The following is a 27,544-nucleotide window of genomic DNA, read 5'->3' as shown; positions in this document are numbered from 1 at the left end:
ATGCTGGGTATGGTCAACTTTCAAACATTGCAAGACACCAAGATCAGGTTATACTTATTTCAAATTTCTAGGAGAGCTTTAAAAAAGAAAAAGTCAGATACTAATGTTTCATGCATGCGCAGGGCCAGTTTATAAATACTCAGTAAAATCCTAACACAAATCTGCATCAATGAAACAAACTGGTAATACTCCTCTTGCCAATTTGCCAGATGGAGAGGACCAAAAACAGAATGTTCCATCCATTTTAATTTTAAATACGATTGTCACATTGGGAAAGCGAAATAAACACAGTAAAATAAACTGTACAAAGGCAAAGTAGAATAACAAAAAATATTTTACTAAAACATAAGATTTACAGAAGTTTCCAGACAAGCCATACAAAATGGTCACAAGCTTTTTTTCTTCTTCTTTGTCTTTGGGGGTGGGGTGGGGTGGGGTGGGGATTGAAGGGCAGACATCTACACTCGACAGCAAAGTCACAATGTTATTAGTGAGGGCTGTGATGTTTATTTAATGTTCCCATTTTGGTTCAGACAGTCAAGCTTGTCCATCTACAGCGTCTAAAGTTAGACTTGGCTAGAGAGCATATTCTAAAAAAACTGGTTAGCTGCATTTAACCACTGCAATTAGATCCCTTAAGACGGGGAAGGGGAAAGGCAGCCATAAGATTAAACTACTTTCCCCGTAGGAAATAAAATAAAGACACCCATACCTCTGGCAGCTAACCCTGACAACTACCTTCATTCACAGTGCTTTGTACTAAACCATGATGGGGAGCCGATCAGAGCAGAGAGTCACTGCTCTCCAGCATCTCACAACAACCCGGTCACACCCCTAGCCTCTGCTCATGCTTTACAACAGTGAATCAGGACAAGACATAGGTTTGCTAATGTGCATGTAATCACCAAAGATGAAGATGCCTGGGACTTTATTCTGTAATGTTTCTAAGACTGTGTCCATTAAATGCAAACAAAAACAAAACAAAACAAAACAAAACAAAACAAAACAAAAAAAAAGGAAGAAGTCTTGGCAGAACAGGAGAAGTGATGTACACTTGATGATCTGATTGGTTTAAATATTATTCATGGCATATAGCCTAGTCCATGCTCTCGCTGTAGACAAAAAGAAATACGCAACTGTTAGTTTACTGAGTTCATTAGATTTCTTTCCAAACACCATAAACAACAAACAAAATTTGTGGAAATGCCATGCTATATATACCCTCCTAAATCCATATCACCTCCCGTAAACTGGATCAGATCAGTTTTTTGCATGCCTTATTACCAAAACAGTACAGTTAATTAGAAAGGGGCTTTGTTTATGTTCTAACGGTCTTGCTCTAAAGACCACAGTAGCTTCAAACCTTTCATAAAATTCAACAGATGGAAAAAATATTACTTTCATATTTGAACAGATGATAATACTCTTTACTAATTCTGTTGTAACTGTAGCAAAAGTCTGTTGATTCCATACTCTCTATAAACAGACATATACTTTAAATGGGCCATAAAAACAGCTCAGAATAGTTAAAAGTTTTCAAATATATTCACAAACTACTTGTACAATATATACTAATTATTATTAAATCCATGTGGTTAACACACTGCAAGATTTTTTTTTTAAGATTTATTTATTATTTATACAGTACTCTGCCCACATATGTGCCTGCCCACAAGAAGGCAGCAGATCTCATTATAGGTGGTCATGAGCCCTCGGGAACTTTGAAACAGTGGACGGTGCTCATCTCTCTAGGCTCTCCTTTTAAAGATTATTTTATATCTGAGCTTATAAACTGAGCGCAGTGGGGCACACCTGTAATCCCAGTACTCCAGAGGCAGAGGCAAACAGGCTGATCTCTGTGAGTTCAAAGCCACCCTGATCTACAAAAGTGAGTCCAGGACAGACAGGGCTATTACACAGAGAAACTCTATCTTGAAAACCAATCAACCAAACAAACAACTTAAAAAACAAACAAAAACATTAAATGCTAGCAGACCTACTTTGAAGAGTAGAAGCAGGTAGAAGAGAATAAGTATGAAATACCTGTTTCTATGGCTTGGGCTTCGTTGGTCTTCCACTGCTCGGCTACATCGTTTGCTAATGGATCATCTGGGTTAGGAGCACTTAACAAAGCCTGGATTGATAGCAGAACTGTGCGGATCTGCAGTGCTGGGGACCACTTATCTATGAAGGTAACAGGCCCAGTATGATATGATAAAGCATGGAAAACAGGCCCAGAACTGTTGTACTGCCCTCCCACATAGTCTGGGTCTTAGCATAAGGTGAGATTACAGTATGTACATTCTAAAAATGGAGTGCTTAAGACAGAAAGGACACATTAATAAAACCACAGGATGACAAGCACTTACCTTTCAAAATATCTAAACATATTCTTCCCAACTTGTCTACATTAGGATGATAAATTTTGGTCATGAAACGTACTTTAGGTGCTGCCATTGGGTATTCTTCTGGAAGGAATAGTTCAAGTTTAAAAGTCCCTCCCTCAAAGGGGGAATCCTGGGGGCCAGCAATGACCACATGAAAATAACGTGCGTTGCTCTCATCTGGTTCTGCTTTAATGCCAGGAACTGGTTCTGCCAGCAAACGCTGGGTTTCCTACAACAGAAAAACAAAGACATTTGTGAAACAAATGCCATCACTAGCATCAACACAAAATGACTAAGTTCATCTTTTAGAATTAGACATAAGAGAATCTCCCAGTGAGATATAATTTAGCTCATAAAATATAAAATTCAAAGAAAAGAATGGTTTTTTTGACCTCTGAACCATACCATAATACAGGGTAGGCAGGTGCACATAAACTATAAATAAATATATATATATATAAATAAATGCGATAAATGCTAAAAAGACTGTTTGTGTCAGGCATGGTGGTGGCACATGCTTTTAATCCTAGCAGAGGTGGATGGAGCTGAGTTTGTGTCCAGCCTGGTCTACATAATAAGTTCCAAGACAGCCACTCTGTCATATCCGTGTTGTTGCCACCCTCAAAAAGGCTGTTTGTACAATCACAACCAGCTGGATATAACTGTAAGATATTATCATAGTCTAGATTAGACTAATAAAATTGATTATAAAATTGATTTTATTTATATTCACATAAAAGGAAAGAAAAATGACACCAAGATTGCTGCAACAAGTAAAGCAACTTGTTCTAAACTCAAAAACCAAGCCACTAAACTCTTCCTTTCTAAAAAATTTGGTCATTCTTTTAGTCAGGGGCAGACAAAGACTAGCACCCTCAAGGATATCAAAATCTCTGAATGTTCAAGTCTCTTACTTAAAACAGCTTAGCATTTGTATTTAAACTACAAAAATCTTCCTGTGTATTTCAAACCATCTCTAGATGACTTGTGGTTTAATACATACAGTGCGAATGTTAAGTCGCAATACACAAATTAGGCAACAATAATAAAATTCTTTCAATGCTCAATAAAGATACACTTTGCTCCCAAAGGGCTTTCCATCTCCATCTGGTGGAACCATGGACACAGAGAGCTCCCTATAGCACAGAAGTACTGAAGATAAGAACAAGTCTGGGACACTAGTGTGGTAGCAGCAGTGCACCCTTGGATCCAGCACTGAGGCAGAGGGAAGCAGAACTACATAGCTAAGATACTGCCTTTGGAAGAGGAAGAGACAGGATCATCTCTAGGGCACTACCTATACATGGCAAGAGATATAGAGATGGAGAATGAAAGGGAGGGTGCACTGGCCCATGCTAATCAGCTTCTAAAACTGACACTCTCTGAAGGGCCTTTAGTGTCCCCCAATGCTTACGTCACATTCCATTTTCCATGACTCTCTTGAAAGCCCACACATCCACCGTCACCCCTGCTTTTGACTGATGCTCTGCTTCCTATTTCATGGGTAGGCAAGCATCTTTTAAGGTTACACGATGGCATCTGCACATGTACCCGCCTCTGTGCACATATACTGCTGGGCTTCTCACCAATTACTCTAAAGTATCAGAGCACTCTACCACGGCCACCCTTCCCCTTGAATGCAGATCTCTCCTTACCTCCCCCAAGAACATCTCCAACATCTCTCCTGAATTCGTTCCTTAAATATACAAATTTTTTTGTTTCTCCTAATAAGAGGAGGGAACAAGACCTTATCTAACAAAGCTGTCTCTGCTGACAGACTGTTAAAAAGTGAAGCTATTCTGGCTGAATAGATGGCTCAGAGGTTACACTGGCTGTTCATCCCAAGGTGTGAGTTCAATTCCCAGCACACACATGGTGGCTTACAACCATCCATAATAACATCTGGTACCCTCTTCTGGCATGCAGGCACACACGGAGGAAGAATACTGTATAAACAATCTTTTTTTTCTTTTAAAGTGAAGTTTGGTGTCTTCTGCTCATGCACTTCCCTTTCAGCTTTCCTGCCATGTTGTAATACAGAAGCAAAAGGATTGAGCTGCCTGATCTTGCACCTTCAGTCTCTAAAACATCTTTCCTTTCTAAGTATCCAGCTTTAATATTTTAATACAATGAAAGAAAATGGACAAACACAGCAGCTCAATTTAACTTAACCCAAACTTAACTTTCTGATCTTCTTCATTTCCCCCATATCAGTTAATCCATCTTCTCCTGTAGGTTATATACCTAACCTGATTTTTTTAAAAAAATGTTTGAAAATCTTCCACGGCTTACTGGAGTAAAGGTCAGGAGCAAGAGCATGTGTGCAGCTGGGCTGGACTCCCAGCAAAGACAAAAAGGATCCAGAAGTCTACCCTGAGTATGCTGCTGCTCACCACTCCTGCCCCCGTGGTCAAGTCTCCACTGGCTCTAACTAACTGGCTGACTAAAACAACCTCCTGGCACTCTCCTCAGCATCCAATCTTGACCTTGCTAGACTTACCTTCCACATATATTTAAGTCAAAGCCTTGTAATTCACTCCTGTGCTCTGTCCACTTTTCCAATTCACCTTCAGCTGTCCTCTACTCCCACCTTTGTTCAAGCCCATTTAACCTCTTTACAGGTCCTCAACCTACTAGGCATACTTCCACTTTAGAGACTACGCTGTTCCCATAGAGAACATTTAACTAGCCTTTATTTTAAAGGGGGGTGGGGTGAGAGGATTAGCAGAGGACAGAGGAGTGAAGAAATGAAAAATAACTAGACAGCAAATTTTCTTCAATTTTGGCCTTTCCTCAACTTTGTTTTATCCCAAGTTTCCATGAAAAGGGAGGCTGGAAAGAGGGAAGGGTCTAAGAATCTAAGTCACCCCCTCCCCACACCGACTATATATAGTAGCAGCTATTTAAAGCTCTAACAACCTACCAAAAGTACCTCAAAGATCAGATCCCAAAATAGCTAAAAAAAATCACTCTGCATTGTTAGATGCCACACTCACACTCTTGCCATCAGTTTACACACCTTAGTTAGGCACTCTTCCCAAAGAATGTGGCAGTGGGGTGTGTGGTATATGCTTGTAGTCTTGGCACTTGGGTGGCTAAGGCAAGGGGTGGCTTGGGCTACATACTGAGCTCCGAGCCAGCTACACAACAAGACTCTGTCTCAAAAAACAAAAAGTGTGTATAAAGCACTGTGACCTTATCAACCATAAAACTTCACTGGATGTATAAAACATCCCTTCTTGGGTCACTATGAATTTGACACAATAAACAGACACCTACTTATCTGATGAAACACTGCTCGTTTCCCAAACTAAGCACCAACTGCAAGAATTTTTAAAAAGCCTGACACCAGTGCTTGAAATCCTTACCCACAGAAGTAAAAAAGGAAATACCAGGAGGAAATAAACATTCTTGCTACTATCAGACATGGTTAACTGTGAAGTACCTGTTTTTTATTTAAAAAAAAAAAAAAAAGACAGTAAAGTGTAGTGGTGGTTTCTTTAAGTAATTCCTCTGCTTCACTTATTTAACGGTTACTCTGCAAGCTCACTCTATAGTTCATGCAATTATGGTACTTTTCTCTTGCACACACTCTGTCTACCCAGAGCTGCTATTATCCTTGGTCAACCTCAATCAAAAAATATTAGTAGACCAGTGAGATGGCACAACAGGTAAAGCTTACCACCCCACCCTGACAAGCAGTGGTTTATCACTGAAGCTCTCTGACCTCCATAAAGCTGCCATGGAGCAGGCGCTCTTGTTCTGTCCTCCCACCCCTCTCCTTCACACTCAAATAAAACAAGTAATAATTTCTAAAATAGTAAATGAAATTGTTCATAAGTAAAAGATTTATAAGGTTTTTGTTTGTCTGTTGTTGGCTTTTAGTTTTTACGTAAGGTCTCAGCATGTAACTCAGGATGACCTGGAACTCATTATGTATACCAGGCTGGCCTCAAACAGAGATTGACCCACCTCTTGTCACTAGAGTGCTAGGATCAAAGCCACTACTCCTGGCTTTGATTTATGAGTTTTAAACTGCACACTTTTCCATCCCTTCAGCAGGAAACCTACACACACACACACACACACACACACACACACACACACACACACACTGATCTTTTCATCTATATATAGCATGGTAAAAATCTCACACAGTTGCCAGGCGCAGTGGTGCACGCCTTTAATTCCAGCACTCAAGAGGCAGAGGCAGAGGTCAGCCTGGTCTACAAAGCGAGTTCAAGACAGCCAAGGCTACACAGAGAAGCAAAACAAAACAACACAACAAAAAACCCAACCAACCAACCAAAAATAATAATAAAATCAGTTATCCTTTGTCCAGCATATCCAAAAAACAACACAAAACACCACTTAGTGGCCATGTACTACCAGTCCCAGGTACCAGACTGACAAAATGTGGTCAAATAACCCTCATTTTGTATAGCACCAAAGTGTAACAGCAGTGCTGCCTGCAATTTGTAAGTGCCAAAGAGAAGCCACATTTTCCCCAGGGCTGGAGAGTTGTCTCCTTGCTGACCTTGTAGAGTTTGAGCGCCAGCACCCATACCAGGTGGCTCACAACCATCTGTAACTCTATTTACAGGGATGCAATTCCCTCTTCTGAACTTTGTGGGTACCCAGAGGCATGCACTCAGATGTGCATATATAGTAAATGATAAAAATAAGTCTTTTAAAAAGGGGTAACAAAGATGCTTCCCTTAAACAAAAGGTAAAGTCTGTTCTACATACAGAGTGGAGTTGACATTGTCTGCCCAACTTGCAGGAAACCTTTGGTATCCAGCACCAAATAACCTGGGCATTGTAGCACAGGCCTGTAATCTGAACACCCATTCTTGGCTACATGAGACCTTGACCCAAAGGGGAGATGTACAGGGGGAAGAGAAACATTGATTGTATTCTTAGCTGAACGTGGTGGTGCACTCCTTTAATACCACCACTTGGGGAGGCAGAGGCAGGCAGATCTATTGCTGTGAGTTCAAGGCTAGCCTAATCTAAAAAGAAAGTTCCAGGACAGCCAAGGCTACACAGAGAAACCCTTTTTCAAAAAACAAAAAAAGACAGTGAAAGGGCTGGAGAGATGGCTCAGAGGTTAAGAGCACTGTCTGTTCTTCCAGGGGTCCTGAGTTCAATCCCCAGCAACCATATGGTGGCTCACAACTATCTATAATGTGATCTAATGCCCTCTTCTGGTGTGCAGGCAGAGCACTGTATGCATAATAAATAAATAAATAAATAAATATTTTTTTGAATGACAGTGAAAGAAACTAAAGAATCCACTCTGGTAAGAACAACAGTAGTTACAACCATGACAACGAACAGTGGAAGAGTTCTAATAGCAACATCCTGTACTGGGCACCAGCAAGCAAGGGTGCACACAATGCAGAGCATACTGTACACATCAACTTAGTGAAATCACTGTTGTCCAGTTCTAACCCTGTTACCAGCTAGCTCTTTGACTGTCCCAAAGATTGAGATACCTAATAAGTCAATAGATGCTGTTCCTGCTCAAATTACCTAAAGCTGCCTTGGTTGCTTGGCAACGATTTAGTCTCTAAAATTAGAGAAGTGAAAAGGGGACACGCTGGCTAGTTTGTCAACTTAACACAAATGAGTTATCTGAGAAGAGGAACCTCAATTGAGAAAATGCCTCCGTCAGAATGCCCATAGGGAGGTCTGTAGGGACATTTTCTTGGGAAAGCCCAGCTCACTTTGGGGAAGGCAGCTAAACACCACCGGAGGCAGGTGGTCCTGTTTTATATGAGAAAGCAAGTGATGGGAAGCAACTAGTAAGCAGTCCTCCTCCTTGTCTCTGCTTCAGTTTCTGCCTTGGCATCCCCTGATGGGCAGTAACATGCAAGCCAAATATGTCTTTTTCCTCAAGTCCTTTTGGTCATGGTGTTCATTACAGCAATAGAAAACAAAATAAGAACTGGACATGGTGGCACATGCCTTTAATCCCAGCATTTGGGAGGCAGTGGCAGGTGGATCTCTGTGAGTTTGAGGCCAGCCTGGTATAGATAGTAAGTCTAGGACAATCTTGGCTTTTACACAGAGGAACCCTGTCTGGGGGTCGGGGGAAGAAAGAAAGAATGAAAAGAAAAGAAGGCAGGAAGCTAACAGACTGGAAGTGAGGAGGAATGAATCCTTGTGGAACGAACTGAGAGCAAATTCAGCCAATTATGGTCTTTTACCAAAGACCTTCTACAGAGTTTTAAACACTTTTACAACAGTACTAATTTCATACTACAGAGCTGAAATCAGCTAGGTAGCATGTAGTATTAAATCTTATGGGGAGAAAATCATAGCCAGGATGCCTTAATTTAACTGAGGCCTACCCTGAACACTGAAAGTTCTCTGACTCTGAATTCACTAAGCATTATTTATATTATTTGAACAAGTTAAATCTTACTGATATGAAGCTCCCCTTTTGTCGCATCTCTGAGGCTTGTAAGAACTGTTCAATAGTCTTTTGGCCAAGGGGAAGAATACTATTCAGATTGTACCCCAGGTACATTCTCTAAACAAGGAAGAAATTTGTTACCAATGAAATCTAGTTTTAATGCTTGTTTGTGGTTGCCTTTCATTTTGAGGTGGCGCACGCCTGTAATCCCAGCACTCAGGGAGGCAGAAGCAAGAGGATCTCTGTGATTTTGAGGCCAGCCTGGTCTACAAAGCAAGTCTAGGACAGCCAAGGCCACACAGAGAAGCCCTGGCTCAAAACAAACAAACAAACAAACAAAATTAAATAAGTCTTTACCCTATTTCAGTAGAGTGAAATACTAGATTACTGCCATGTGTCATCATACCCACATTCCAAGTTTTTTGTTTTAATTTGTCTATAAAATACAAGATTTACGTAAAGGAAATTAGTTATCTAACAACAAATATCACAACCAGTCACAGTCTAGAATGTTGTTACTCTTATTACAGGCAAAAGCCATAAAACTAAGCTGGGCATGGTGATGTATGCTTTTAGTTCCAACAGAGACAGGAGGACAGCCTGGTCTACAAAGCAAGTTCCAAGAATCTAGAAAGAAAGGAAAGAAAAGAAAAGAAAGGAAGGAAGGAAGGAAGAAAGAAAGAAAGGAAAAGAAGGAAGGAAGGAAGGAAAAGAAAAGACAAAGAGAAGCCCTAAATCAGTTTACGGCATACTTGTTACTGACAGTAGCGCTTTTTAGCTTCATTCCTCAAGGCTGGCTGCACAAGAGAGACATCAATATTCTTTGCAAATGGCACCACAAACAATTTTTCTTTGCCCAGAAGCTACTGATCACACTCTTATAGGTAGAGCAGGGACAGCAATTGTCTCTGTACTGCTGGAGCTTCAGCATGTGTACTACCAAAGCAAGCACAATGTACTATGTAAGTTTTTCTTTCGGTTGAATTTGGTTCTCAAATTCAGAAACCACAATACAATGCTGTGCCTACAGATGCCCCTAACAAAGGTGACCTGTGCTGCTAGTAGCATACAGAACAAAGGAAAGTAGGACAGTTTATTTTTTCAGTGAAATAATGTTGGTCTAAATCTGCAATCAAGCCAATAATACCAACAGCATAATTTAGTTCCAGAAAAGAACTAAAAACCCATGGGCCTGAGGGCTGGAGAGATGGCTCAGATGTTAAGAGCACTGCTTCCTCTTCAAAAGGTCTGAGTTCAATTCCCAGTAACCACATGTGGCTCACAACTATCTATAATGAGATCTGGTGCCTGGTGCCCTCTTCTGGTGTACATGCAGGCAAAACACAACGTACATAATAAATAAATAGTCCTTTAAAAAAAAACACACATGAGGCAATGAGAAGGCTCAAGGAGCAAGTTCACTTGTCACCACACCTGACGACCTGCTCGAGTCTAATTTCCAGAACTCATAATGAAAGGAGAAAACCAACTTTTCCCATAAAATTTCCTCTGATGTCTACATGTGCCTCCCCTTAACACACACACACGTAATAAAACCCAAAGGAAAGACTACATCACACTAAACAGGTAACATGGCCCAGCATGGTGACTCACAACTTTGATGTCAGCACTCAGAAGGCAGATGAATCTCTAAGTTCAAGGCCAGCCTGGTCTACAGAGGGAGTTACAAGACAGCCAGCACTGGAAACTGTCTCAAATAAAAGAGGTAATATATAAGGATTCAGTTCTTTTCTCCTATGTGGGTCCGTGGGGCCGTACTACTCAGGTTACCAGGCTTGGAAGCAGACTCCTTTATTCACTGTGCCATCTTGATGGTTCCAAAGTTAATTATTTTACTGTCTAACTCATAGAAAATGGATTTTACATGCTGATTTTTACATGAAGTAAGCCCTTTTCCTAACCACTGTTGGTAAATGGGTTATCACTGACTTTCAAAACAGTTGCTTCATGTCAAAGTTAACTTAACACTATGTATTCTGTGTAAATGACTCAAAATTTCCACTCAGTAGGAATACATTATTTTATAATGAAGTAGAATCTTCATAAAATCAGTAAATCATAAGAATCCACACTATATTCTTCCCCTGCCCAGCCCCACCACCACTCCCAAAAGGTCAAATGGCAAAAGTCAAGCCAAAATAACGGGGCCCCAAGTTTCGCGCTTCTACTCTACATAACCACACATCACATTCCCTAAAATCGCATTCTGCTCTGGAGTATTAGGAGGACAAGGCCAAGCCAGCAGCTGTATTTTAGCTCCCCAAATGCCAACATTTTCACCATCTGAAAAGTGTAATGCTAGGTAAAAGCAACCCTAAGTGCTACTGAGTACCACTACACTTCAGAGTACACCTTCTGTAGAAGACCAATTGTAGAAGACACAATTAGCTACCGTGTACTGTCTCCACTAACCAGCATAGGCCCTACTTATAATCTCAGTCCTATACTGGTGAGCATCTCTACAAGGAAAAGAAAACAACTGGAGTTAGATGAGAACTTCCAAAAATGTAAGGTAAGGATTTAGGAAGCCAGGGTGTGGCTGTAAATGGCAGAAAAGGGGCGGGGGGGGGGGGGGGGGGGGGGGAGAGGGGACGGGGGGGGGGGGGGACAGGGGGCGGAGCAGGTGACCATGGGACAGACTATTCCAACTTTCACAAACTATATACATTTCTGCTCAATAGCCTTCTACCTTTTATAGTGTAACTACAGGTCATATACTAACAAGGACTAAATCCAAGAGCCAAAGACACAAGACTCCATTTGTTTGTTGCTCTTCCAGCAGCTTTGATAATCTGTCTACCTCCCATCCCCCACCTCAGCTCTTTCCTTCCTCCGCCCTCCTTAATTTTTAAGCTGCCTCACTTTGTGGCCTTAGCTGGTCTGAAACTTGGGTCAATCCTTCTTCTGGTATCTGCTAAGTGCAAGGGTCTCCTCAATCTCAACAGTGAGCATGTTGACTGCTTAGCATACCGCAGGACTTAGGACCTGGCAACAGCTATGGCAATAGAGTGACTTGATTTTGATACCCCACACTGGGCAAAAGCCAGGCATGCGTTTTAAATCTAGTGCTGGGGAGACAAAGACACGCAGGTTCCAGGGCTCTCTCGGCCTATAACAAGGCCCAGTTCCCTGTCTCAAAAACAAGATGGCAGAGCTCCTTGAGGAGTGATACTTGAGGTAGGCCTCTTGCTTCTACAAATATCACTGTTAGTACATCCTCAACGTTTTTGTTTAGTTTGGTGGTTTGGTTTTAAGAATTTGAAGGCTAGAGGGATGGCTCAGCTGTTCTCTTATAGAGGACTCAGGTTTGGATCCCAGTATCTACATGGTAGATCACAACCGTCTTTAACTCCAGTTCCTAGGATCTGATGCCCTCTTCTAACCCCCACAGAATCCTGCAGTCACACAGCATTACAATAAATATTAAGTGAAAGAATTTAAAATTAAACTGCCCAAGGAACAAGATTTGGAGCATGGTGCGGTTGGCTCTACTCCAGCCACCCTGGAAGCTAAGGCAGGAGGGCAGTGAATGAGGCCAGCCTCAGCACCTAAGTGAAATCCTGACTCAAAGAAAAAGGAAGCAAGGGTGGGGCAAGTGAAGTGGTTTAACTGGTAAAAGCACCAAGCCTGACAATCTGAATTCTATTCCTACAGCCCTCCCACATGGAGATATAAGTGATTCCCACAAGCTGTCTTTTGACTTCCACAGGTGCACAGGGCATACACCACACCACACCCACTGAAATGTAACAGTATCGTGTCACTGAATTAATTCATCTTGATAGCCTAACACAAACAAAAACTCTAAAATAATCCTGCACAATGGCACTAGCCTGTAATCCCAGCACTCAAGGAGAAACCCTGTTTCAAAACCAAAACAAACAACCCTAAAATAATTCAATAGCATATTTAAAAACAAAAAAAAATGTATTGGCCAGTGAGATGACATGTAAAAGCACTGCCAGGTAGGCCTGATGACCTAAGCTAGATCCCCAAAACTCAAGAAGAAGGAAAGGACCAATTGCCAAAGGTTTTCTTCTGGCTTCCACATGCATGCCATTGTACACACATACCTGTGTTCACACACACATAAAAAATAATTAATTAATTTACAAATTTTAAAAAATAGGAGGTACGGGGCTGGATGGCTCAACAGATAAGGGTACTTTCTGACTGCTCTTTCTGAGGACCCGGGTTCAAATCTCAGCACCCACATGGCAGCTGGCAACTGTCTGCAACACCTGAATCTGACACCCTCACAAAGACATACATGCAAGCAAAGCACAAATGCATGTAAAATATAAATAACTAAAAAAGTAATAAATATAACTAAAATATAAATAAACTAAAAAATAACTAAAAAAAAAAAGAAAATAGGCAGTAAGATTGCTCAGTGGATAAAAGGTGCTTGCCACTAAACTAAACTTGAGGACCTAACTTCAACTCCCTGAACCCACAAGGGCAGGAGAGAAATGACTCTCAAAAGCGGTTTTCTGCCCTCCATATGCACACTATAGCACCTGTATACTCACACACAAGATACACACAATATAAATAAAATAAATGTAAAAAAAATTAAAAATATAAATGTAGAACTCACTTCATGTTACCAGTATGAGTCACAAAACCATTTTTTAAAAATTACCCTTAGAATAACTAATTTAGCTGGGCGACAATGGCACAAGTCTTTAATCCCAGCATTCAGGAGGCAGAACCAGACGGATCTCTTGTGAGTTCGAGGTCAGCCTGGTCTACAGAGTGAATTCCGACAGCTACGGCTACACAGAGACCCAATATTAGTCAAAAGACCAATAAATTTAAGTTAAATAGATGAAAAAGAATAACTGATTTACATAAATACAAATAAATGTTGGCATTCAAACCCAGGGTCTTGTGCATGCTAGGCAAGCATTCTACAAGGTTTTCTTTCTTTAAGATTTATTTATTCATTTATTATTTATACAGTGGCCTGCCTGCACTTACACCTGCAGGCCAGAATAGGGCATAGATCACATTACAGGTGGTTGTGAGCCACCATATGGTTGCTGGGAATTGAACTCAGGACCTCTGGAAGAGCAGTCAGTGCCCTTTAGCCTCTGAGCCACCTCTGAAGTCCCTCTACAAGGTTTTCTTAAGGTGATTTACCTGGCTAAAACAGAGATGGAAGACATCTTTCAATGAGTTACTCTTCTATTGAGTCTTATAGTTAATACTATTTAATATTAATTAATATACATATAATGTGTATCTAATACTAATTCTTAAAAGCAAGAAAAACCAAATAGAAAACAGGAAAAAAAAGTTTAAATATTCTTTCTTTTTTTTTAAATATTCTTGTTTTTAAAGTGAAATAGTCACTTTTTGTTGCAGGATATTTGATCCCATTGTGACCCCCCCCCCAATAAAAACAATAACAATTAACAACATTTAGATTTTTTAAAAAGAAAGAAAAACCAGCAATGCTAGCATTTAATGTTAAGGAGAACTTTTACTCCTATACACAGCCAGTGGGATTAAAAAACCTCCCCATCTTCTAACGCTCAAGTATATCCTGAGACATAGTGAGCACAGCAAAGCCTCTAGAAAAAAGAGACTGAGTGTATGTAATGTCAGCACTAAAGCAAGGTATTTACTCTGTACAGTGAAGCACACTTTGAAACACTACAATCCTGTGAGGGAATGTGTTTTCATGACTATACCCATTTCTTAGAACTCAAACTGTACACCAGGCCTGGTAGCACATACCTGTTATTCCAGCACTTTGAAGTTTGAGGCAGAAGGATCAGAGTTTCAAAGCTAGCCTTTCAGCCTCCACTTCAAGCATGGTATGAGCTGAGATCCTATCTCAAACAAAAACAAATAATAGCTAATGTGGTGGTATTACCCTCTCAAAACCTGAGAAGCTCAGGCAAGAATTTAGTTGGGGGGGGGGGCTGGAGAGATGGCTCAGTGGTTAAGAGCACTGCCTGCCCTTCCCAAGGACCCGGGTTCAATTCCCAGCACCCACATGGCAGCTCACAACTGTCTGTAACTCCAAGATCTGACAGCCTCACACCAATGCACATAAACTAAAATGAAAATAAATTAAAAAAAAAAAGAATTTAGTTTGGAAAGAATCTGGGATACACTGGTTTAAAAAAGAAACTAACAAATTATAGATTAAAATGAACACATAACTTAAAGTTAACTCAAAAGAGAATATTATGTATATCCTGAGCTCACTGAAAACAGGAAGTGGACTGATTTGGTAAGAGCGCTTGTTTAATACAGGGACATACTCCATTGTTTGAACAAGTATCCTGTTCAGAACTTGAGCAATGGACGGGGCAGCGTATGGCCATTTGCTGTACTGGCCCATCTCCTTAAACCTTCAATACAAACACTAGATTTGCAGAATGTTTGAAATGAGTAATTCCTCTGGAGAAACCTTTGAAAGGACTGAACAAAATGCCTGTATTAACAGCATTTACACCCTAAAACCACAAAAAGAATCCTTAAGATCTTAAACTACTTGGTAAACAGCCAAACCTTAGAGCTCTGGGGTTTCAGGCAATGAACTGTTAACATAGGTAAGGGGCTGGTAGCTAGATGGTTAGGGTCCAGTGCTGCTCTTCCAGATGTAGCTCCCAGCACCCATGTCAGTGGCTATTTTAGCTTCAGGGGAATCCAACACCTCTGGGCTCCACAGGTCCTGAATTCATGTGCATATGCCAATATACACTAGACACATAATTAAGAATAATAAAGCAGGGCACGGTGGAGCATGTAATGAGCTGAGTTCGAGGCCAGCCTGGTCTACAGAGTGAGTCCAGGACAGCCGAGGCTACACAGAGAGACCCTGTCTTGAAAAACCAACCAAACACCACAATGTGCAAGAACAACTACTGGGCTCAGACAACTAAGTTAACATTGAAGCTAATAAAGGAAAGCAACACCAGCAGTGCTGACACACTTCAGGGGGCAGGCCAGAAAATTAAGTCTTCCTGTGGAGAAGTTGGATGAAATGTACCGGATTTTAAAGTGGAGACAAAAGTCAGGAAATGAGGTGAACCTAAAACCCAGTTTGGTCTGTGTTTTCTTCAGGCAGTCACAAGCCTGGAACTCACTATATAGTCAAGGATTACCTTGAACTTCTCTAATCCCTCAGTGCTGAGGCTACATACGTACACCACCACACCCAGGATATGAGGTACTGTTGAATCCATGGCCTTGTGCTGGCTAGGCAAGCATTTTACCAACTGAGCCACATACATGACCACTCCCTGGGCAATACATAAATGTATGTAGATCATTTCTTTCACAAGTTATGAAAACATTTCTTTTAGAATTAGTGGTGTTAGCACTCAGGGAGGCAGATACAGGTGGGTCTCTGTGAGTTTGAGGCCAGTCTACAAAGTGAGTCCAGGACAGCCTGTCTCAAGAAGCCCTGTCTCAGCCAGGCTTGGTGGCACACGCCTTTATTCCCAGCACAGGCAGAAGCAGGCGGATCGATGTGAGTTCAAGGCCAGCCGGGCTTACAAAGTGAGTCCAGGACAGCCAAGGCTACACAGAGAAACCCTGTCTTGAAAAACCAAAAAGAAACCCTGTCTTGAAAAACAAACAAAACCAAATGAAGCAATTAGGTTTTTCCTTCAATGTTCAGTGAGAAGGCAATATTTTACCTACACACTAGAGACTGGACTAGCAAAAAAAGGGATGATTTTTTTCTATTGTATTTTTAGTGTATAACACTTGGTACAAGAACTAGATCTTTAGTAATGTATTGACAAGTAACTTCTAAAAGGAAAGAACTTTCAAATGAAAATGTGAATGTGTACTCCTCTAACACCAACGTATAGAAGTGGAGGCAGGAAGATGAAAAATTAAAGGTCATTCTATAAGGCAGGTTCTAGATCAGGCTTAAAAACAAAATAACAAAAACAGCTGGACCTAGTGGAGCAAGCTAGCTGAATACTGAAGCAGTATCACCAAAAATTCAAGGCTAGCCTGGGCAATTTTAGTCCAGACCCTGTCTCAAAAAGTTAAAAAAAAAAAAAAAAAAAAGTATGAGGCCATGTGGGAGTGGGGCGGGGTGTATATTCAGCAATAGAACACTTACATATATGAGGTCCTAGCTTACTACAACACAATAAAATAACAGATGAGGCTTTTGGGGGGAGAGTTATAAATTAGACTACAGCCAAGGGCAAGAAATGTCAAGTTTTACAGCTATACATCACTGTTTTTAACTGGAAAAGTTTGCCTAAGTGAACACCAAAATTATATTTGCAAGAGGAAGAAAGCTGTATAAGAAAGGTACATTTTCTTATTCTCTCCAAATCAAAGTCGGATACAAATCACTCCCAAATTGAATCTCCTTTTAGTTTTGTTTAAAGTTAACATAAAATGGTTTCAGTGTGATGTAATGACACCTTTAATATCTCTTCCGAGTAAGAAAGAGCCAAACTTGGTATCACATGGCTGTAATGAATCCTAGCTTTAAGGAGTGCTGAGGCAGGAAGACTGTTGTTGGCTTGAGAAGCCGGCCACACAGCAAGACTTCAGCTCCCAGGGAAGCTGGGGAAGACAGGAAATATCAAGTAGTGTGGGGATGGTAACTGCTTTCTAATTCATTCTCAAAAAACTCAAACTTCTCTGAATTCAGGGAACTTGAACAAACAAACCTACAACAAACTTCAATACTACATTAGGCAAAGCCTGTGACTAAACAGTAAAATGTTCTGATACAAAGCAAGAAAACAGGGCCTGGAGAGATGGCTCAGTGATTATGAGCACCTGGTGTTTGTGCAGAAGACCCAGGTTTGGTTCCCACATGGCAACTTACAACTGTCCTTAACTATAGTTCATCCTCTTCTGACCTCCAGACACCAGGAACAAATATGGTGCACCTACAGGCATGCAGGCAAAACACACACACACACACACACACACACACACACACACACACACACACACAGAACTTTTTTTTTTTAAGGAAAGAAAACAAAGTAACAGCAGGGTGCTGTGGTCCACACCTACAATCCCAGCACTGGGGAGGCAAAGGCAGGTGGATCCCGGTGAGTTTGAGGTCAGCCTGGTCTACAAGGTGAGTCCAGGACAGCCATGGGAAAGAATACCTTGAAGTTCCAGAGCTTCCTGCTTCTACCTGCCATCCCATGGGTCATCAAACCCAGGGCTTTTACACACTAGGCAAGCATGCTATCAAGTGAGCTACATCCCTCCCCTTTAGCTTGCTGGGTTTTAATCAAATTTGTCAACTCCTTGAGTAACTCAGCTATTTTATTAGACAATTTTATTGTCTGTGACTAACTTTTTAAAAAGACAAAAGAATGTCACTTTGAGTGTATGCCTGTCATCCCAACACTCTGAAAGCTGTTGCATGATGTCAAGTTCAAGACCACCCTAGTCTCAAAAACAATCAAATAGGACTAGAGATGGCTGAGTGGATAAAAACATAAACCTGCCAATCTGAGCTCTTTTGCTTTGTTTTGTTGGTTTTTTGTTTTGTTTTGTTTTGTTTTTGAGACATGGTTTCTCTGTGTAGCTCTGGTCTCTACCTAGACCAGGCTGGCCTCAAACTCAAGAGATCCTCATGCTTCTGCCCTCTAAGGAATGGGGTCAAAAACATGCACCATCACACCCTACTAAAAATTAAAAAATTTAAGATCAGGTATCAGTGTAACTTAATGCTGAACTACATTTAGCTGTTCCCAAAATAACTAGTTCTTTGTCATTATAAACAGGTTAAGAGAATTCTCTCACATTAGAGATATTTGATTGCCTTTTGTTAGCTTTAAACTAAGAAATCCAATGCCAAATGTGGTAGTCCACATCCTGTAATTCCAGCATTCTGGAGGCTGAAGCAAGAAAGTTTAAAGCCAGGCTGGGGTACTTAGCAAGAACTTGTAGGAGAGCTAAAAATCTAATTTAATATTACCCACACATACACAAAAAAGCCATATAAACAAAACTATCAAAAATATTAATATTGGGCTAGAGAGATGGCTCAGAGGTTAACAGCACTGACTGCTCTTCCGAAGGTCCTGAGTTCAATTCCCAGCAACCACATGGTGGCTCACAACCATCTACAATGAGACACTAGTTGTCTGTATACATAATAAATAAATCTTAAAAAAAAAAAAAAAAAGACAAGAGATAAACTGACTCCAAATATGTGTAGAGCTTTGTGGTGGAGGAGGGGCTGTCAAGACGTAGATTTTATTATGAGATGGATGACCACTGTAGTTTTTAACAGTAACACTACCTGCTGCTTACAAATGATAGGCAACAAATGATAGCACTGACCATGGATGGGACTTGGGATGGGAAAATGTGTCTAACCCAGAAAGTAGAGCCTAGCCCAGCATGGTGGCACACATCTTTAATCCCAGCACTTGGGAGGCAGAGGCAGGCATCTATGTGAGTTCAAGGCCAGCCTGGTCTACAAAGTGAATAGAGCCAAGGCTAACAGAGACCCTGTCTCAAAAAGCAAGAAAGAAAAGAAAGTAGAGCCTACAGAATTTCTAATGGACTAAACAGAAATCACTGCAACTGAGTGAGCAGCAACTCAAAAGTGTCATGTCATCTGGGTACAGAGGCATGAACCTTTAAAAACAACAATCAGGAGGCAGAGGCAGGCAGACCACTTTGAGGCCAACAAAGGCTACACAGTGAGAGAGCACAAGTCTAAAATGAAAGGGGGGTGGGTATCATCTTGCACTTTATCATTATCAAGGTATTTGTACATACCTTATGTCATTTCCAAATAACTGTCAGGATGGCCACATTTCCAGTTTTAAGACCATAGGAAAGTCAGCTCAATCAGTCACTAGGCTGTGAAATGCATCTAGTTAACAAAATTTCATCAAGGAACAAATGGCTTTAGGAGTGCACAAATAATGACCATCATGAGGTAGAAAGCACCAGTTTAATAACTGCCCAAACCAAAGTGTCTAAATCACTCTTAGTCTTTGTTAGACAATAATAGTAATACTGGCAGGTATGGATGGTACAGCTTTAATCCCAGAACTCAGAGGCAAATGCAGGGAGTTTGAGGCCAACATAGCTACACAGTGAGGACCTGTCTCATAGAAAATAAAGTTGTAGGGCTGGAAAAATGGCTCAGAGGTTAAGAGCACTGACTGCTCTTCCAGCGGTCATGAGTTCAAGTCCCAGCAACCACATGGTGGCTCACAACCATCTCTAATGTGATCTGATGCCCTCCTCTGGCCTGCAGATGTACATTCAGGCAGAGCACTGTATACATAATAAATAAATCTTTTTTTAAAAGTTGTATTAATATAATCAATAGTAAACCTCATTTTTTGAAAGCAAAGGCTACCAAGAAATAAAATAATAATCCAACACAAGAAAGTATGTCTCTATGGCCTAAGCTACCACTACCCAATGTTCTAAGTAACCGTTTGAAACAAAGTCTCCCATTCCTAAGCTGGCCTCCTAACCAGCCAAGGATGATTAACTTCCAAACCCTCCTGCCTCTATCACACTGGCATTATAAATATGTAACACTATGACTGAGATGGGTGTGGTGGAACACACCTTTGGTCCCAGGGAGGCAAAGATGGGTGGTCTGAGTTCCAGCACAGGGCTACAGAGAAGGCTGTCTCAAAAAACAATAAAAACGTAATTAAAATAACACCATGATTGGTTTATGTGCAGTGTTAAGGATGGAACTCGGCAGGGCTTCAAGCATGCTAGGCAACCACTCTACCCTAGCTACATCTCCAGCCCTAAAGTTACTTTTCAAAATAAATTTTAATGTAAATATATGTTTTCTGCTTGGGGTATTGCTCAGTGGTAAAGCATTTGCACAGCATGTATAAAGCCCTTCCTAATTTCAACTCAATCCCCAACACTAAAAGACAAAAATAAATAAATAATAAAAAAATTACTGATTAATACAAAAACAGATTTTTAAAAACCTAATCTCTTAATCTCCCCTAGTAATTGGGGGAAATGGTCCTTTAATGCTAAAAGTACTAAAGTAAATTAAAATTAAATAAATATAATAAAGTACTGTAACAATTATATATTACAACATGAGCTTACCACTATCTTGCTTTAAAATAGCAAAATGGCAACACTGAATGTATAGTTAAGCATTGTGCAGCAAGTGGATTAAAGTAGCTCATGTAACCTGATAACCAATATACCACAGAATTTATTTTCCCACCAAAGAATATCAATCTTCAAAATTAAGCAAAATGAAAAACTACATCAACTGTTTAGTTTACTGAGCACTTTAGAGATCAATCTGTGCTATTTTTATATAACCAAAGTAACAATAAATAAAAATCCTACCGGGCAAGGTAGCACAATCCTTTAGTCCCAGCACTCAAAGAGGCAGAGGCAGGAGGATCTCTGTGAGTGCAAGGCCAGCCCAGTCTACAAACCGAGTCCAGGGCAGCCAAGGCTACACAGAAAACAAAACAAAACCAAAAAACTGTAGAGGCAAGTGAAACGCTGTGAGCTCCAGGCCAGTCTGGTCTACAAAGCCAGCCCACGACAGCCAAGGCTTTTACAGTGAAACCTTGTCTGGAAAAAAAACAAAAACAAAAATCTGATGGTCTGTGGTAGGAATCAATCATTTTTCAAATGGAATCCTAACACGATCACTAATGGCCATGTATTTGTATCAGAAATAAACTTCAGTCAGGACATTCCAATGCACGACCTAACAATTAAAACCTACTTAGGAAGAATATGAGACTCATAAGACAGCAATACACGTTCGTATTAGGACTCCAGTGCTGACAATTTATTCTTCTTTCCTAAGAACTTGTATCTTACAAAAGGTCTTGCTGCTCTAACTCAAGCACCCTTCTGTCAAAGACACCCCAACCTCACACACATTTGTGACCGCCCGAGGGTCCTACACAGTGTTATCACAGCCTTCAAAGAGCCCCCCTATTTGCTTAGCACAAATCTCACCTAAAACTTTAGGAGCGTGAACACTGCTATAAATCCATGTTCAGTAGTTTACAGCAAGCAAAATGATGCTTCAATTTGGGCACTTCGTTGGCCTACTGAACAGTGCATATTTTAAAACCAATTTCCTTCATGAAAACAGATGTCCAAAAAATTTTCAAGATTTAGTTTTTAATACCTATCGTGTCTGAAGACTCTGTGGTGTTATGTAAAGACTTTAGAAAACCAAGATAACGAGTTTCCCCGCCCCCCTCCCCATGGTTCCATATGTATCAAAACACAGTATTCCCAAAAAGCCTCAGGGCCGATTAAGATTTAGGCGCACAAAAAACCGGAGAGTCAAACTATTTCATAGGTTATCCCCCATAACTGAGCCCCCCACCCCCCCCCCGCCGCAGCCTTAGGTTAAACCAGCGCTTCGGAAAAGGAAACAGTCTCTAAAGAGTTTACCAAGCAGAGTTTAAAAAAGAAAAAAAGAAAAAGAAAAAGAAAAAAATCACTTCGCAGTGATAACCGGCAGGAACACAGGGAAGCGAACGCGGAAGGCAGGGCGAGCGGGAGCCGAGGTCCCCGCCGTCGCCAAGTGCGGGCAGCCGGGACGGACATGTGCGCTCGGCGGCAGAGACGCTCGACCCCGCCCGGCTCCCGGTGTCGGTTCATTCATTCTGCACCCCGGGACTCTGCCCTGCCGCAGCCCCGCGCGCGTTCCCGGCGGGGAACCAGAAGGGAGCTCCGAGGCAGAGCGGCCGGCTCGGGTCCTCCAACCCGCGCCCCAAAACCCAGGCCACCGCCGCCGACTCCCCGCCCCGCGGTGGGTGGAAGAGACACACACACACACACCGCGGAGGCCCGCGCCGGTCCCGCGCCAGACCGCCGAAGCCCGCAGCCCCGCCCTTTAACCGGGAAGCCGCCAGGCCTTCCCCGTGCCGCGCGGCCTCCCCGCCCTCCGGGACACCCCCCCACCCCCCCAAATCCCTCGAATGTCCGGCGTTCAGAGGCGGCCGGAAGTGTCCTCGGCGCCCCCTCCTCAGCGCCCGACTTGTGGCCTCGCCGCCGAGGCCAGACCTTTCTCCGCGGTGCCACCTCGGGCCTCTCTCAGCAGCTGCGGAGGGAAGCAGATGGCCGCGCGGCCCGGCGCGCGGGCGGAAGGGGAGCACAGACCGAGGCCCGAAGCCCGTCTGGGCGGTTTACCTTGATGATCCTGCGGGGCAGCCCGGCCATCTTGTCAGATCCCCGAGTTCGGCCTCTGCTCTTGTCTCCGGCTCCGCTCGCCTCACGCACGAGTGGAAGTCCCGGGCTCCACTTCCGGGGGACGTCGCCGCGCCCGCCGCGCTGCCTCCGCCGAGGCCCCTCGGGAAATGTAGTCCCTGCTTAGGCGCGGGCTTCGGGCGGCCTTCCCTCCGACCTGGTAGCCCCCTCCCCCGCGCTCCCCGCCCCAACCCCAACCAGGGGGTGGCGGAAGTGACGCTCCGCGGCGGGGCAGGGACTAGGGAGGGGAGGGGAGGAGGGCGGGGGAGGCGGCGGCGCCGAGCTTCTTCTCCGGCGGCTGAATCTGAGCGAGACTGGGCGACGGGCGTCCACTAGCGAGGGGGTACGTGCGACCACGCCTGCGCCGGTGGGCGACGTAACAAAAGCCCGCCCCGCCCCCCCCCCCCCCCACGTAGCCCATTCATTCACTCGTTCCGTTTGTTCATTCAACAGGCCCGCATTGCGCGCCTCGGGCTGACGCTGCAGCTGTTCCCGGGCGGACCTGGCGATCGCGCGCCCCTTCTCAGTGACTGAGCACACCGGAAGTCGATGGCGAAGCTTCTAACTAGGAATCTCACTAGTTACCAAGGCCATGACAAAGAATTATAAATGGCTAAATATGAAATTGGAAAAAAGGAGGGAGGGGCGCTCTCTGAACATCCCCCCACAAAAGAAGGTTTGTAACAAGGAAGGAGGCAAAAGGAACGGCCCCTTAAATGCCTGGGCCCAGCAGGATTTTTATCCTTGGGGTTGTTTTATTCTGAGAAAGGACTCACTATATAACCCATTCTGGCCGGGAACTCTCTATACTGTACCCTTTAAGCTGGCTTGGAACTCGCGATTCTCCTGCCTCTGCCCTTGGAGTGCTGCGATTATAGCTAGACCTGTGCCAACACTTAGAACTGAACCTGCAATCGAGACTGAACTTCCTAACTAGAACGATTCAGTTAGAGGATCAGAGAACTCGATAATCCCCAAAGAAGTTGGATTACGCGTGGAGTGAGGGCCCCAAAAGTGGAGGTGTCCCAAAAAGGAGTGCTGGTTGTTTCCACTTCTTTTCCTGTGGCTGTGATAAAATATCCCCACGAAGGTGATTTAAAGGGAGAAACTACAGGTATAGTCGGTTACAGGGGGACAGTCACATCGAATCTGTTATCAGGACCAAGAAGTGATGAACTTTGCTTGCTCCTGCTCTGCTTGCTTCATTTATACAGCCCACAATATGGGTACTCAGGCATCAAATCAAGACAACCCCCACAGGGGTGCCCAGAAGGCCTTCTAGGTGTTACTAGATTCTGTCAAGTTGATGCCAATAAGTCTGGTGCCTTCAGGGGTCAGATCTACTGCGATTGGAATTAAGAGTTGTGAGTTACCATTGTGTGTTCTCACCCAGAGCCACGAGTGCCCTTAACTGCAGAGCCATTTCTCCAGCCCTGTCCATGAGACTGCTGTTTAGATAAGGGTTAACATTTTTCTAAGGTTATAGCAAAACAGTGCATCTGCTTTCTGGGGCAGGTCTGCCAAAACATAGGCTTCACCTGAATTGAAAAAAAAAAAAAAAGGGAACATGACTGGTCCTAGATATTTATGGTGGGGGAGAAAGTTTATTGTAGATACAAGGGAGATAGCCAGCCGGAGGTGGTGGCGCATGCCTTTAATCCCAGCACTCAGGGAAGCAGAGGCAGGCGGATCTCTGTGAGTTCAAGACCAGCTTGGTCTACAGAGTGAGTCCATTTTAGCCAGGTGCAGTGGCCCATGCCTGTAATCCCAGCACTCAGGGAGGCAGAGGCAGGGGGATCTCTGTGAGTTTGAGGCCAGCCTGGTCTACAAAGTGAGTTCTAGTACAGCCTGGGCTACTCAGAGAAACCCTGTTCTGAGAACTAACCAGAGGCAGGCGTTAGCATACCTGCCTTAGTTACTTAGCAACCTCTGATATCATGACAGGCTGCCTACCACCAAGTGTGTGGTGTGCCCTTTGCCCAGGCAAACCTGTCTCTCTCTCTCTCTCTCTCTTGAAAGATCCTGTGGGAAAGATTAAGCTTTGTCGCAGGTGGAAGCAGTCTTGGCGGGCTTTACCCTTGGGGCACACCATGAATACCTTGTGAGAGACTGTTTGGAGCCTTCCTGGGCTTGAAATTCAGAAAGCCTACCTAGGAACCCCACCGTGGCTATTGTTTTCCTAATTGACCCTCGAAGGGAGAAGGAACCGCCCTTTGCATATGACTGGGAAGGTGGTGGAGAAAAAAAAACAAGAGGTAGAAGGAGAGAAGGAGGAGGCTCGGAGAGAGAGGAAGGGACTGGACCAGCTTGTGGGACAGAGACACCTAAGGACCCGTCCTGCCGAAGGATTCCAGGAGGTTTACTCTTCTATCCCTTTAACCTTTTTTTTCTTCTTGTGTGTGTTAGTTGGGTTGTATAATAAAGTTTAATTGTTAATAAACTGAGCCAACAAGATCCCCAAAGGGAGACCCTCACTCAAGCCTCGGGATGGCGTGCACCCAAAGACACACAAACGACCGTCTTGCTGTAAACACATGAGGCAGTTTATTGGCGGAGCTCCGGGCCGACACGTATCTCACACAGGAGACAGAGGGGTTGACCCGAAGCCCAGAGGTTAGGGGTTTATATGGGCAAGGGTCGGGGGGAGTGGGAAGTTTTGGCGCGGCCACACACGATTGGTTGTTTCAAACATTTGAACATCAGCAAATTGCGTAGGCAGATCTGGGGTAAGCTCAGACTTAATCACATGGGAACAGTCCTTGGTTCCTGTTTTATTTTTTTTTTGGAACCCGAGGGTAGATGTTTATCTGAGCTAACGACACATCTGGTTAAACTCAACCTGGAACATTGTGTGCGGGCCTCAAGGGGGGGATTAAGCAGACACCATAAGATTGGATGAGGGGTCTTGGCTCATTACTCATTCGACCATGTCCGGTACCTGTTTCTCTCAGGAATTTGTCCTTGTGTATTCTCCCTATCTTTTATTGGCCAGCCGGTCCCTGGAACACTCAGTAGGCCTTTGTCTCCTATCTCCGCATTCTCTGTGACTTATCATCTGGGACCTTGGGCTAGCATACCTGTCGACCTGCACTTATGAGTTAGAGAGCTCTGCTGTTCTGGTTGCTTTAATGCTAATTAAAAATTTTCCCTTTCATTCCCCTCTTCTTTTACTTGATAATTCTAATCTTAGAATATCTGTTCTAATTTTTGAGTATTATTTTATTCTAGACTAAAAGATTTATACTCTGCCCTGTCGGGGTCTCTTATTGATCAGTATTGTTGTCTTAGTGCCATCAGTTGAACAGCACTAATTTTATCTTTAATAAGAGCAAGTAACCTATTTACCATACACGGGCCAAAAATTAAAATCAAGCAAATTACCAACACTGGCCCAGCTAAAGCAGAAAATAGGATAGTCATCTAGGGGGACCCGGGTGAGCCAGGACTCAAACCAGCCTTGTTGAGCTTTTTTGTCCCTCTGTCTTTTATCTAGCCTGTTTTTGTTCCCTTTTTTATTGATCACCTCCCAAGTCTGTTGTATCGGGGCATGAGGGTTGTTGTCCTGACTTAGGGTTGTGTCTGTGACACAGACGCAGCTTAAAAGGATTATTAGTCTTTTCCAGGATCCATTTATCTTGACTAGTCTCAGGAGGAGCCCTTTTCACATGTGAAGCATGGATCCAGGTGGGGATTCCCTCTACCTTAACGGCAGTTGGAGCCGTTAACAGTACCAGGTAGGATCCTTTTCACCATGGTTCGAGATTTCCAGCTCCGTGCCTCCATACCAAGACGGCGTCTCCAATCTCGAACTGATGAGGAACTGTAGGGTTTCTAGCGGTGTAGGCATCTTTCAGCTGTTCCCAAATCTCTCGCCTGATCGTCTCGAGAGCCTTTAAATGGGCTAAAAGATGGGTGGAAGGCACAAAACTGTCATCAGGACACGCCACACTCTCTAGGATTTCAAACAGAGGTGGTGGTGCACCAAACAGTATCTCAAAGGGTGTCAGTCCCAACGGTCCAGGCGTGTTCCATACCCGGAACAAGGCAAGGGAGAGAAGGGCTGTCCAATCACCCCCGCCGGTCTCTAAGGTCTATTTTGTTAAGGTCTCTTTTATAGTTTTATTCATCCTTTTTACCTGTCCTGAGCTCTGGGGTCTATAAGCACAATGTAATTTCCAATTTATCCCCAATTGTCAGGCCAGTCCCTGACTTACCTGGGCGACGAAAGCAGGCCCATTGTCTGACCCAATTACCTTAGGTATCCCGAACCGGGGAAGGATTTTTTCAAGTATCTTCTTGGCCACTACATTTGGCCACTACATTTGCCGTTTCCTTTTTCGTGGGAAGTGCCTCGACCCACCCCGAGAAGGTGTCTATGAAAACTAGAAGGTATTTATTACCATATCGGCCCGGTTTGACTTCAGTGAAATCAACCTCCCAATAAGTTCCAGGTCGATCTCCCCACAAGCGCTTTCCTGCACAGTGTCTGCTGGACCCGGCATTAGTGAGAGCGCAAGCC

At 43.1% G+C, this 27,544-nt stretch overlaps 1 protein-coding gene and 1 long non-coding RNA gene across 2 annotated transcripts; one reads left to right on the top strand and one right to left on the bottom strand.

Annotated features, from left to right (window-relative positions):
• Nucleotides 1-316: 316 nt before the first annotated feature.
• UBE2N (ubiquitin conjugating enzyme E2 N) lies at nt 317-23,233 on the bottom strand. Its single transcript, XM_084796347.1, has 4 exons — nt 22,969-23,233; nt 2,370-2,616; nt 2,044-2,184; nt 317-1,112 (listed from the first exon to the last, which is right to left on the bottom strand). The coding sequence occupies exons 1-4, from the start codon at nt 22,996-22,998 to the stop codon at nt 1,072-1,074; spliced, it is 459 nt and encodes a 152-aa protein (XP_084652473.1). The 5' UTR covers nt 22,999-23,233; the 3' UTR covers nt 317-1,071.
• Nucleotides 23,234-23,260: 27 nt separating this feature from the next.
• LOC311605648 lies at nt 23,261-27,172 on the top strand. The gene is made up of 3 exons (XR_014782042.1): nt 23,261-23,368; nt 23,479-23,701; nt 25,479-27,172. It is a non-coding gene; the product is annotated as an uncharacterized lncRNA (long non-coding RNA).
• Nucleotides 27,173-27,544: the final 372 nt, after the last annotated feature.

The sequence above is a fragment of the Acomys minous genome, assembly GCF_964271855.1.
Source record: "Acomys minous genome assembly, chromosome: 9".
Taxonomy (NCBI): Eukaryota; Metazoa; Chordata; class Mammalia; order Rodentia; family Muridae; genus Acomys; species Acomys minous.
This window is presented reverse-complemented; position numbering and strand designations above follow the sequence as displayed.

Coding starts and splice junctions, on each gene's coding strand:
- UBE2N (XM_084796347.1), bottom strand. CDS start 22,998: ATGGCCGGGCTGCCCCGCAGGATCATCAAG. Junction 2,185..2,369: donor ATGTTTAGATATTTTGAAAG/GTAAGTGCTTGT, acceptor TTACCTTCATAG/ATAAGTGGTCCCCAGCACTG. Junction 1,113..2,043: donor AGCCCAAGCCATAGAAACAG/GTATTTCATACT, acceptor TTTTGTCTACAG/CGAGAGCATGGACTAGGCTA.